This window comes from Bombus vosnesenskii, unplaced genomic scaffold, assembly GCF_011952255.1.
Source record: "Bombus vosnesenskii isolate JDL3184/JDL3185 unplaced genomic scaffold, Bvos_JDL3184-5_v1.1 scf7180000013309, whole genome shotgun sequence".
Lineage (NCBI taxonomy): Eukaryota > Metazoa > Arthropoda > Insecta > Hymenoptera > Apidae > Bombus > Bombus vosnesenskii.
This window is the reverse complement of record NW_022882958.1, coordinates 2,141,482-2,153,213: the sequence shown is the minus strand read 5'-3', so window position 1 is coordinate 2,153,213 and position 11,732 is coordinate 2,141,482. Positions and strand designations below refer to the sequence as shown.

At 33.9% G+C, this 11,732-nt stretch overlaps 2 protein-coding genes across 7 annotated transcripts; one reads left to right on the top strand and one right to left on the bottom strand.

Annotated features, from left to right (window-relative positions):
• The first annotated feature begins 2,786 nt into the window (after positions 1 to 2,786).
• Positions 2,787 to 10,462, top strand: LOC117234780 (protein C12orf4 homolog). 6 transcript variants are annotated; one of them, XM_033496314.1, is made up of 11 exons: positions 6,428 to 6,592; positions 6,652 to 6,653; positions 7,332 to 7,887; positions 8,433 to 8,654; positions 8,726 to 8,929; positions 9,028 to 9,143; positions 9,230 to 9,366; positions 9,445 to 9,565; positions 9,636 to 9,754; positions 9,869 to 9,994; positions 10,086 to 10,462. In XM_033496314.1, the coding sequence occupies exons 3-11, from the start codon at positions 7,382 to 7,384 to the stop codon at positions 10,197 to 10,199; spliced, it is 1,665 nt and encodes a 554-aa protein (XP_033352205.1). In that variant the 5' UTR covers positions 6,428 to 6,592; positions 6,652 to 6,653; positions 7,332 to 7,381; the 3' UTR covers positions 10,200 to 10,462. The 6 variants fall into 6 exon arrangements, with proteins under 6 accessions (XP_033352201.1, XP_033352203.1, XP_033352205.1 ...); XM_033496313.1 differs by lacking the exon at positions 6,652 to 6,653 and adding an exon at positions 7,097 to 7,238 and having other exon boundaries at positions 6,428 to 6,570; positions 10,086 to 10,227; XM_033496310.1 differs by lacking the exons at positions 6,428 to 6,592; positions 6,652 to 6,653 and adding an exon at positions 2,787 to 3,019 and having other exon boundaries at positions 10,086 to 10,227.
• On the bottom strand, positions 4,503 to 6,356 carry LOC117234784 (SUMO-activating enzyme subunit 1). The gene is made up of 6 exons (XM_033496319.1): positions 6,054 to 6,356; positions 5,709 to 5,880; positions 5,390 to 5,646; positions 5,122 to 5,303; positions 4,922 to 5,054; positions 4,503 to 4,834 (listed from the first exon to the last, which is right to left on the bottom strand). Exons 1-6 carry the CDS (start codon positions 6,149 to 6,151, stop codon positions 4,669 to 4,671), a joined length of 1,008 nt encoding a protein of 335 aa, XP_033352210.1. The 5' UTR covers positions 6,152 to 6,356; the 3' UTR covers positions 4,503 to 4,668.
• Positions 10,463 to 11,732: the final 1,270 nt, after the last annotated feature.

Below are 11,732 nucleotides of genomic sequence, written 5' to 3'. Positions count from 1 at the left end.
TTCGCGATGAATTTTCTCCTAGAAAAAGATTCGCAGAACGATTACATCTGTTGTCGCGATTTTAAAACTTAACAAGGGATAAAGATCTTAATTTCCCTTCTGTTGGATTCAACATAAAAAAGAGTATCTAAAAAGCTTCTTAATTGTTGTTATAGCATCGTCGACTTAGGTACCTAATGCTGAATATTCTACCAATTCTCGGATCTCGAGATTTCTTTAGGCTTTCATCTTTTTACTACATAACATAAATATTCTTCGTATCATAAATAAAAGATTACAGTACTTAAAAAGATTATCGAAATTAAAGACTATAATAGAGATAAAAAGACTTGCACGAATTGCTCGATGACGCGAGAAAGTACTTTGCTCGGTTAAACTGTAAAATGCTCGGAAACTTTGATTTCAACGCCCGGAAGTCTTGATGGGAAGCTATTAAAGTTGCATATTTGGAAGAAAGGCGACCAGTTTCTGGCAAAAATGGTACCTTTACGATTCGTTTGTACCGAGAGGCTTTACGGATAGCATTTAGAGTCGGCATTGCCTTGTTGTCTCGAGGACCACCTCGTTTTACGAATGATCTCGCGGAGGCAACGCGTATCTGTCAATAAATACGTCTCGAGATATTTTAACAGCGGCAATAATTTTCGTCGCATCATAAATCAACGTGTACAGCCGCAATGTATAAAGGGCGCACCCTCTTCCATTCGTTCTTTTTCTTCGTCTTCTTTCTTCTTTCTTCGTCTACGATGGACTCTTGTCTCAAAAGTGTTCTGCAAACTAGTTTATGTCCATATAATAAATTTTTAAATTTATTTAATTCTTAGACTTGGAAACTCGATAGTAAGTTAGACCGACAAACGTTCGTTTACTTACGTTCGTCTTCAATTTGACAATTCGCGGTTAAGTAACCGTTTTCGTTAAATTTTCGATATCATTGCACAAAATTACAAAATTGCGTAAAATAACCGCGCTCGTAATTTACACATTCGCTGCCATTGACGCATACGTTGCATCGATCCAATCGTCCAAGTAACGTTATTGCTTCGGCAGGTGTGTTTTTGTTTCGATTTTTTAATTTTTGTACGATTCTTCCACAAGAGGAACGTGAGAATGAATAATCATGACGCACTCGTGTAAGAAACAGAGAAATGAAAAATATGTAGGAGCCGTAACACACGAAATCATAAACTGAAAATTGCAAAGTTATGTTTTCAAGAATAAAATCATTCAGGCGCGTTTGCGTGACGATAATTTCGTTTTAACGAGCAATTTGGTGGAACGTTCAAACGAGCATATCGCTGGAAATGAAACACGCGTTCCTCTACGTTTGCTCCTCCGCAGTCATTTAACATTCCTAGAGGCGTACGTGTCGTATTGATTCAATGAATGTACGCGCGGCAGCCGTGACAGTAGTCTTGGTAAATTCCTTACCTGACTCACGGGAAGTACCTCTACGTCTTCTAGCCTATTTGCCGTGAGATAATATCGCGAGTAAATTGTTGCGCGGGTCGATCATATTTCAGAACTACCGTGAGCATTTCCACGTTGCTGATACGCGAACCTGGCGAATGTTCTCGCGATAAAACCATACCATTGCATCGATAACAGGTACAGTAGCTATACGATTTCGTACCAAAACGTCAAACAAACGTCCCATAAGGTCTTTAAACTGCCATCTACGAACTGGTTAATTCCACGATTTTTTTTATTGAAAAAAAAAAGCTTTACAAGGGTAAGCAAAGAATTTCAGGATTTGTTTCGCTAAAGTAGCGTGAACTCTATGAATTGCCGTTTACAAACTAATCAATTCCAGGATTTCTTTTTAATTAAAATCAAAGCCCACGAGTTGTATACATATTAATTGATCGCAAGATTTTTATACGAAACAATATTTAACATATTAAATATATTTAACAATAACGCATAGTAATATATTTAACAGTGAGATAAATTTTAATAAATATTTGACGATATATATGATAATTTTATATATACAGAGTGGTTGGTAACTGGTGGTACAAGCGGAAAGGGATTCTACGCGAAAAAAGAAGTCAAAAATATAGAACAAAATTTTTTTTTTTTAATTTTTCCATCGAGACAACGATCTACAGTGAGATCCGTTATAACAAGACGTGATAAAGTGCACGCGTACCGAGCGAAAATTTAAACTCGATTTTCTCGAAAACAAAGCCTCGAACGAAAAATTTTTATTCTATATTTTCGACTTCTTTTTTCGCGTAGAATCACCCCCTTTCCGCTTGTACCACCAGTTACCAACCACCCTGTATAACTAGCCTCTGTAAAGTGATGAATTGTAAAATATTTTGTTTTAGGAACCGTATCCATAAATTCTATACGCTGTGCTCTACAAATTAATGAATTTTCGAATTTTTCCACTTAGAACTCCGCTCTATAAACTACCCTTTGCAAATTAATCAATTTGATAATTCCTTAGAATCTAAACCACCCTCTGCAAACTCGTTCGATTAAAAAGTACATTATAAGGAATAATCCTTTACAAATAGCCTTTACGAACTGACCGATTCCACAATTTAGTAATAATAATCTAAACTTCAAACCCAGAAATTACGTTTACCAACGGAAATAAATTCACTGCTCAGAGATTCAAACAATCTCCGCCCATTCGCAACGACGAAACTTTTTATCTGTCGGCCGAGCAAGATTCTCGAGACCGAGACAGACTCTTTTCCGGCAGAATGACGATGGACTATTAAATTTATAAATCACCAGTCAACACAATTGGTCGCGCTCGCGGACATGTGACGGCACATCAGTCACGTAACGGTTCAACCTAGTCTGGACCAGCAGAGCGAACGCGAAGGAGCGTACCAACGCGATTTAAGGGAAGCAAGGGTGACCAGTTCGTATACGAGTTTCGGCTGAGTTAATGGTTTTTCAACGAGCAGGAGACACGCGAGTGAAAGCGCCTCGTGAAAGATAATTCGACAGCCGTGAAAGCACGTGCACGCATCGTTAAGGAACCCGATTGTACACGCCTGTAAGTACCTGTAATTGAAGAGGAGGAGAAGGAGGAGAAGGATATACACGAGGAACATTTGACAAGCTAATTCCTCGCGTTTACGTACGATCGTTCGCGATGATCATTGGGACACGCGACATCGTGTCCATGGGAAAAGACGATACGTCATAAAAACGAATCGATTCTCAAGCACCTACGTACGAAGCTGATACGCGTGGACAAGGAAACAAGGTATGATACTTCGCGTGAAAGCAATTGCTTGGCGCAGGATCATAGCGTAATTAAATAATTTGATGTTGGATAACTTGTCTATACCTATCAGATTTCATGTCGTTGTTCATGTTTATTAAATCTCTTCGGATTGGGTTAGATAATATAGTAAAATATCTGATTACACTCATCAAGAAAAAGGTAATTATGAAAGTTGAGACGAGAGAAGTAAATAGACGGGTATAAATAATGGAGACGTGCTCCGTTTCTCCGTACTTATCAGACCTTGGTGACGCTGTTCATGTTTATTACATCTTTTATGGTGTTAAGGTAAAATAAATATCAAATATCCAACACTGTACAGTATTTGATTACCATCGCTGAAATAGAGATAGCAATGAAAATTAAAAGAATCTATGAAAAAAAATGAATATGAATGGATATGAATAACGTAAAAGAAGGTGAAATAGGTAAAACATGCCCGCAAAACTAAATAACTTGGAAAGTAAACCTGAATCGATACGTACAATTGATTGTACGCTTTGAAATACCCTGTATATTGTATATATTTAGAGACTTTGAAATTCTCGTAGAATAAAGTCGATTAAACTTGGACATTGAAAAGTGATGGGATTTCATCAGAGAGATTGCACGAAAGGGTACAACGTTTTAAATAATGTCGAAGCATAAAAAGAGATTGTCGCGGCAACGAAGGTAATATCGAGCGAGCCGATAAAGCATAACGAGCCGTGCTCCAACTCGACTCCCCCTTTTCCAATTTTTCAATTTCCATTTCACGTTTCCCACCGCGTTTTCCACGCGAAAGGACACGAAAAAAATCCGCAAAGCGGGTCACAAATTGCCCCGGCGGAAGCCGGGAAAGTGAGTCATATTTCCACGTACGCGCGACGACCCCTTCGTTTCCGAGGATTGTACACGTTGAACAAAAATATCTTAGAACCCGTGTGGGCTGTGATAAACTACATTTACGTATGCATTTGACTTTTATATGCCGCGAAATGAAGAACATGAAAATGCAACATATATTTAATATAAACATTGGAAACCTCGGCAATTCGTAACTACAGCTCCAAAACTCGAGCGATATGTTCTTTTCGGTTTTGAAGCGAGATATAAGAAGTGTAATGTAATTCGAAGTGAAAGAAATCCTGAATCAAAAATATATGCCAGGAAAGCCTCGAAAAATATTCTTTCCTGAAATAAATGTATAAAGAATTTCTGACATTTTATGATGATGTGATTGATGATGTGATTACACATAATATTGTATTATTTGTGGATTCTAACTTCTCATTAAAGAAGAATAAAGCATGAAGGAACATAGCTGTAACACAATAGTATCTTTCTTTCTTTTTTAGCAAATTTATTTCATTCTTACGAAATTATGAAATAGTCGGTAATACAAAAAAGCACTTAAAACATACCACCCTGCAAAATTATGACTGACCTAATCTTAAAATCTTTCCACACAATGTATCTGGATTAAAAACAAACAAATTATTATGTGGTGTACCTTTTTGTGAAACTGTTTTAATTATTTCTTGACCCATAATACCTCCAACAATGGCACACACTGGACTAATTTGTGCGTATAAATCACCCCTGTATCAATGATAAATTTTACTATATAGTTTTTAATAGATTAAACGTAAACTTTTTAAATAATATAACAATTTTTCTAATACATACTCGACTAAATGATTTATTTTATCCTCAAGATCGTATTTTTTAATAATTCCTGCAGCTTCAGCCGCAAAATCTTCAGAACCTCTTTCACTAGGCAATGGATCTTTGCCATACTTTTCACGATAATTGAGCATTACTAAAATAAGAATAGATAATATAAAAGTGTCCTTACTATTATAAAAATCTTTTTCCAAAACACTTACTTAGTATCATATAATATATTTCTGAATCTTTAGGAAGAGAAGATTTTGTAATATTTAAAATTGATTTAAAAGGTACAAAAGTGTCTACGTGTCTTTCAGTTACAACGATATTTTCAAATTTGTCCTTTTGCATAGGTTCACCGCTTTCCGAGATTTGTATTTTCTTTGTTTGTATTACATCTCTGTGAAATAAAATAATTCTTGCTTTTAATAACTTACGTACATTAACAAAACCACTTCCAAAAACTTGATTTAGAAATCTACTTACTCTACATATTCATGAGTCATTAAATCAGCAAAAGTATAACCTAGCGATCCCCATACATCTCCACTAAAGAACTTAGTATTATGTTTTCTACATGCCTCGTTAATCCTCTTTATTTGCGTTATAGTACATTGTGTTGCACAGACTACATTGAATTTGCTAAAATACTTATCTGGTTTATCGTCAACATTAGATGTATCTGCTTTTACATTAACCATAGGGTTTAGACTTTGTGCTCTCTGCACAGATGCTTCAGCCCTCTATGAACATGATATTCATATAAATAATATACCTTCCTCTATATCTGAAGTTGTTTACCTACATTTTTTCCAAGTAATTCTCTAGGTGCTAAAAATTGTGAGCACCGATCCTGAACTGTTACATTTCTATGATCCAAAAATGTAATTGCTTTAACGCCTGCTAAAATAATGTTTTTTGCTATTTCTGCTCCATATCCATTCAGACCTATTAATAAAATTTTCGCCTCTCGTAACCTATAATTGTTTAATATTACACATCAACTCAAAAAACACTTATAAATCGAATGTTTATATCCCGGTAATTAAGTATATATTGCTAATGTATTTCTTAATTAATTGTATAAAACAATAACTTATATTGTATTTTGAAACTTCAGAAATTTTAGGTTAGATTGTATTTTACTTGCCGTTTCTGTGATTCTAAACCCCATAAGCGAATTTGTCTATCGTATAATTCAGCTTCATGGTCTGTTAGTTCTACATTTTGGCTTTTGTCTCCAACCATATTCAAAAATGTGATTTAATACTTGAAAATCTACTACCGCCAAAATCACGATCCAAAATTTCGCCGACGTCTACGTCTCGTAGAATGCAGCCAACATAACAATATATTAATTCAAATAATAAGAGCAGGCGACAATCATTCAGTACTCAATAAATTATAATACTTGATGTAATTGATTAACCCAACAAAATTTTGTTTGTTAATTCTATACGTTCGAAATATAACGCAGTAAACAACATATTCTATACATACTTAAACGATATACATAATGTTTAGGTTGGTCGAACTGGTGATCAAATGATTGGAGGGCGTTAAATGGTTTCTACGACTGTTATGTGTGTGTTTCGTTTGTTCGTTTAGAATGTTTTACTTGAAACAAATCAGAAACAAGCTTTCCACGTGACAACACGCTTGACAAGGTAAGGATAGCTAGCTTCGAAAGTATAAACATCTTGCAAGTATAATTTTCAAGGTTTAGATTAGTAGTCATAAGTAAAGAGATGTAGCAAATATATTAATTTAATATGATATCTGCTGTTTTACATATATTTTTAAAAGCATTTACATTCCATGGGAATCTAAAATAAATGTTGCTAGAGTTTTAAATCATTACTCAATAGTACATTCATCGAAATAATTATTTATAAACAAATCAGAGACCTTTCTACTAGCGCCCTCATAAGTCGGTAAGAAAAGTTGAAAGACATATTTATTTCAAAAAATTGCACATGACACAGTGTACAGAATACATTTAAAAATGCTTGATATCGAATTTTATTATAAACATTTTTAATTGCATTAAAATTACTTGTTGCATGTTTTTAATTGACTTTTTTATAAGAGTAATCTCGGATTTATATGCGTTTGATAACAAGTTTATCTGAAAGCCAAATCTAAAGCCATTACAATTAATACATGAAAATAATTGTTTTTAATATATTATAGATAAGAGGTGCAATCAGAGGTGTTTCTATAACTTATCGTTGACCTTATGACTGGAATATTGTGAAAGCAGATCTCTGCAAAACATTATTGACTACAGAGAAATAAGCTGACCTTCCTCTTTATTATTCCTGATATTTTAAGAGTTAAATGTTAAATTAAGTTAATTTTTTTTTTGCATAATTTCTTTTATAAAAACTAATTAAAGATTTCTTTCTCTTTATCTCTCTTTCTTTAGAAAATAAATATCTGGGCTGTAAAGTATAATGAAAGACTATTCTAGAAGATATGAATATGCCTGAGGATGAGTATATAGAGAAAACATTTATATATAAATTTCCAACATGTACTACAAACCAAGAATATGTATTGGAAGTTCCATTAAAGATACCTTATCGTGGAAATGTCAAGGAACTTATGCACCGTATAATGTCATCTTTTAAATTGCCATGCTATGTGGAATTAGACCTATTGGAATCATTGGAGCATACTATTAAAACATTAACATTAGAATTTTATGATGAGAAAGCAGAAAAAGCTCTTGAAAATGCAAAATCTGGGACCTTAGATATTGAAGATATTATTAAAAACTGGGAAAAAATCTATAAGCAGAAAACAGTAGAATATGCTGATCCTATTGGAACAACGGACGAAGAATTGTTTGCTGTTGCATATCATAGATTGGTACACTCTCCATCATTAGAGCCCATCCTTCAAGCGGAACATAAACATGGAAGAGAAGTAACTGAAGTTATTCAGATGAGGGACTCCCAGTATGAACAACTTACTCAAAAGTTAGTAGCAATATTGTATTATGTTGTACATATTGTTTTGTATGTACAGAATGCTTTGTACATATTATTTTTTATGTTCTTCTGTTTACATATTACACTACAAAATAAAGACCAAATTCATATACTAGTATCTATTTATATTACACACAGCAGTTCATGTAATATAAATTATCACTTGCACTGACCTTTCATGTAGATTATTAACAGCTTCAATATAAGTCAACAGTCATTTTTTTATAATTGAACCTTGTACTCTATGCTCCCTATTTCCGGACTATATCTTTTGATTATAATGATAGTGATATGAATGAATGTCATTTACAGAATATAAAAACTGAAATGCAGTTAACTCATCTCTATCTAACATAAATAAAAGTAGAGCTCCAATTAAAATTTTCTGACATTTTAACATTTTTGTTTTGACCTGTAATTGTACAAATACAAATGATTCAATATTGATTTTGAAACACAAATAACTCGTCTTTATTCCACGAATGCATGAAAAAAAGAAGAGAACAGAGAAACATCAGAAAAATGAATTTTAGGCAAACTGAGGAGATGCGAGTCGCTGTAGAAGCTCTCGAAGCTGGTTCTACCGAAAAATCTATAAACGAGATGGCGGGACGACATTTTGAGGAACAAAGTTTATTGCAAGGTCACTGGGGGTCAAGAGTTGACGCACTGAAATTAGAACAAAGGCGACAATATCGTAACTGGATCATGAGGTTACTCGAAGAGCAGCAGACTAACATGTTGCCGAGTCCAGTGTACGTATATATAAATATAATGAATAGACATGCGATATGGGCTTGGTAGTTATAGATTATATGACTATTAGGGGTTCTCCAATTCTGACGATGCCACCGATACGACCGGCGTTAGACAATTTTGTTCATAGCGAAGAGAAGAACACGGCTGAATATCCTATCTTGGAAGAAAGTTTCACTATACATTTGGGTTCCCAGATGAAACAGATGCACAATATACGTATACTGACAGGCGATGTTTTAGATTTTTGTAGAACAAAAAAGAGCGAGTCTGGGTTGGTAAATTAGAAAAAACAAAAACAAAAAAAGACACTACGATTACCTTGTATTAAAATTCAGTTTGAAAAAAAGCATTTCGTTTCTTTTAAAATAGAATGGATCCAACGCCTCAAAGACTACAGACTGCTCTTGGATTATATTCTAATGATTTGTGTGGATTAGTATTATTGAGCGACAATCATTTAGGAAGTTATTCGGGAATAACGAAAGGTATCACTTTATTTTGTTGAGTACTAAATTAACAAGTGCTATTGTTCGATTATACATATCTTATTAACAATCAAATTTTCTTTTAGAATTATGTTCAATATGTCAATTAACGACAGAGTTTCACTTCCCACCAATCGATGAACAACTAGAAAAAATTCGAGAGGATGTGAAAGATGCTGTTGCCTGGAGGCAAGCGCATCACAAAGAGGGAAACGATTCACAAGTACGTAAAAGTAAACTAAAAAGAAAGTAGATATTGATATCTCATCCAATTCAGTCTAAATGCATTTTTTTTCTACAGACAAAAAGATCAACAGGCAGCAAAAGTTTACAGACAGGCGATGTTTATATTACGAGGCATTCAAATTTAGCGCAAGTTCATGTAATTTTCCACATGGTAGTGAACGATTCATTGCGATCTGGTGAGTAATAAATATGTATTTATTTCGCTACAGATGCTTCATGTTGATAACAGTTTTACTTAATTTGCAGGCGATATCAATTCGAGGCACCCGGCCATTTTAGGATTACGAAATATTTTGAAAACTGCTTGTTGCAACGATGTAACCACACTAACTATTCCAATACTTCTTGTTCATGAAATGTCGGAGGTATATTTCACTTAAAAAAAATAATCTCTGTACTAATACTTTGTTGAGAAATATTATCTAATTATAGTAAATGATTAATAATATTATATTATAAATCTTATTTTATTGTCCTAGGATATGACTGTTGCGTGGTGTACAAAGAGAGCAGAATTAGTTTTCAAATGTGTAAAAGGGTTCATGATAGAAATGGCATCTTGGGGTGGTGCTGAATTGAAGAATCTGCAATTTCTGGTACCAAAGGTGATTTAATTTGAATCCTAAAGATGCATTACAACAAATGATAGTTCCATGTAATTAACAACTTTTTTTATCAAATATTTGTATTTTCTAGGGAATGTCGGAGGAAGTATTTGGTACCCTAGCTACAATGTTACCGAGCATATTCCGAGTATCGAATCCATTGGTGTTCAAAGCGACAAGCACACCTCAAACTCCAAAAAAGTGAATGACCCTCTTGCCACTGTTATTGTACACGCGTCGAAAATATTAAAGTATTTGTTGTTATATATACGTATATCACACATCTTGGCGGCAATAATTCATCGGTGACGCGAATACTATATAAGATATGCTCGAATCTTGACAAACTGTTTCATTTATATTATATTTACACAATTGATTTTCCAAGATAGATTTTCCAATCGATAGCCAATATCTGTGCGTTCGTCGTACGTCAGACTTCCCTAATAAACTATGTTAACCTTTCAACGATTAAAGTTCTAACTCGATGATCTTACATAATATATTTAAAGTTGATGCTCAAGTAAAATGAAAGACATGATGGTCTAAACATACAATCTCTGACAAATCAATCCATTAAACGGTATTACATATATCTCTAATTACAACAATTTGTAATACCCTAGTAAAAGAGATATTGAATCTTATCTTACCCGTTTTTAGTATCACACTTTCAAGATGAAAAAAAATGTACATTGCTGATATAAGATTTTAAATTGGAAGGAGAAAAAGAAAAAATCATCAAAAGATGAGTCGTATCACAGGCATGAAACAAAAAACATTGAACTTTATATTAATTGCAATAAAACTATAGCGCAACGCATTATCGTAGCCTACATGCTTGGTGGAGCCAACTTTATCGCGACGTTGGGAGTTAACCAGATATGCTTCAACGTTTCCGTCGACTGTCTAATAATTAGTCGTGCATTCGAGTACAATGATATTAATGGTGCATCGTCGTCATATGCCAACCATTCCTGTTTCTTTTCTCTACCTCCATCCGATATTTTTTTTTTTTTAATTGTCCCGCGTTTAATGGCAATAAGTTTTGTCGCGCGATATCGTAGTGCGAATATAAATTAATTGAAAAAACACGCGATTAATGGGAAGAAAAAAGCAAACGCAGGGCAGACCATAAGAGCGGATCGGGGACGTAATCTCGCTTTATCGAAAAAGTGGTGCGTTAGCCTTTCGGATTCTGAACTGTTCGAGAACGGATTAACACGATGCGCGCCCCGTGAATCCATTCGAAAGGACATTTGAAGAATTTTTTTTTACATTTCACGTTCGCCAGCAGCGTTGTGCAAGTCGTTTAATAAACGTGACCATGGTGTAAAATTGATGGAAAAATTGAAGAGAAATTGAAAATTCAAAAAGATACTCAATGGCAAATTTTGACTGAAATATCGAATGAAAAGTGTATAAATATTAATATATGTAATAATATCGTGAGAAGGATTCGACTGAATAATTCAAATTTTAAGGAACACGATACTTATATTTTATCATTGGCAACGAACCAAAAATTATTACTGAGAATTACCACGAAGAATTAAATAGTTCGAAAGCTCTTCGTAATAATTATCGATTAAATTCGTAGTAATTATCGACCTGACTTTTTTTTATTTGCAACTAAATTTATTGCAGGCGAAGTTTATACTTTACGTGATGTGAAGGAAATTAAATCATTTATAAGTTGTGTAAGAAAGTTAAAAGTTAAAGTATAAGTAAAGTAATA

Coding starts and splice junctions, on each gene's coding strand:
- LOC117234780 (XM_033496314.1), top strand. CDS start 7,382: ATGAATATGCCTGAGGATGAGTATATAGAGAAAACATTTATATATAAA. Junction 7,888..8,432: donor TATGAACAACTTACTCAAAA/GTTAGTAGCAAT, acceptor AATGAATTTTAG/GCAAACTGAGGAGATGCGAG. Junction 8,930..9,027: donor ACAAAAAAGAGCGAGTCTGG/GTTGGTAAATTA, acceptor CTTTTAAAATAG/AATGGATCCAACGCCTCAAA.
- LOC117234784 (XM_033496319.1), bottom strand. CDS start 6,151: ATGGTTGGAGACAAAAGCCAAAATGTAGAACTAACAGACCATGAAGCT. Junction 5,304..5,389: donor ATGACTCATGAATATGTAGA/GTAAGTAGATTT, acceptor TTTATTTCACAG/AGATGTAATACAAACAAAGA. Junction 4,835..4,921: donor AAAATAAATCATTTAGTCGA/GTATGTATTAGA, acceptor TCATTGATACAG/GGGTGATTTATACGCACAAA.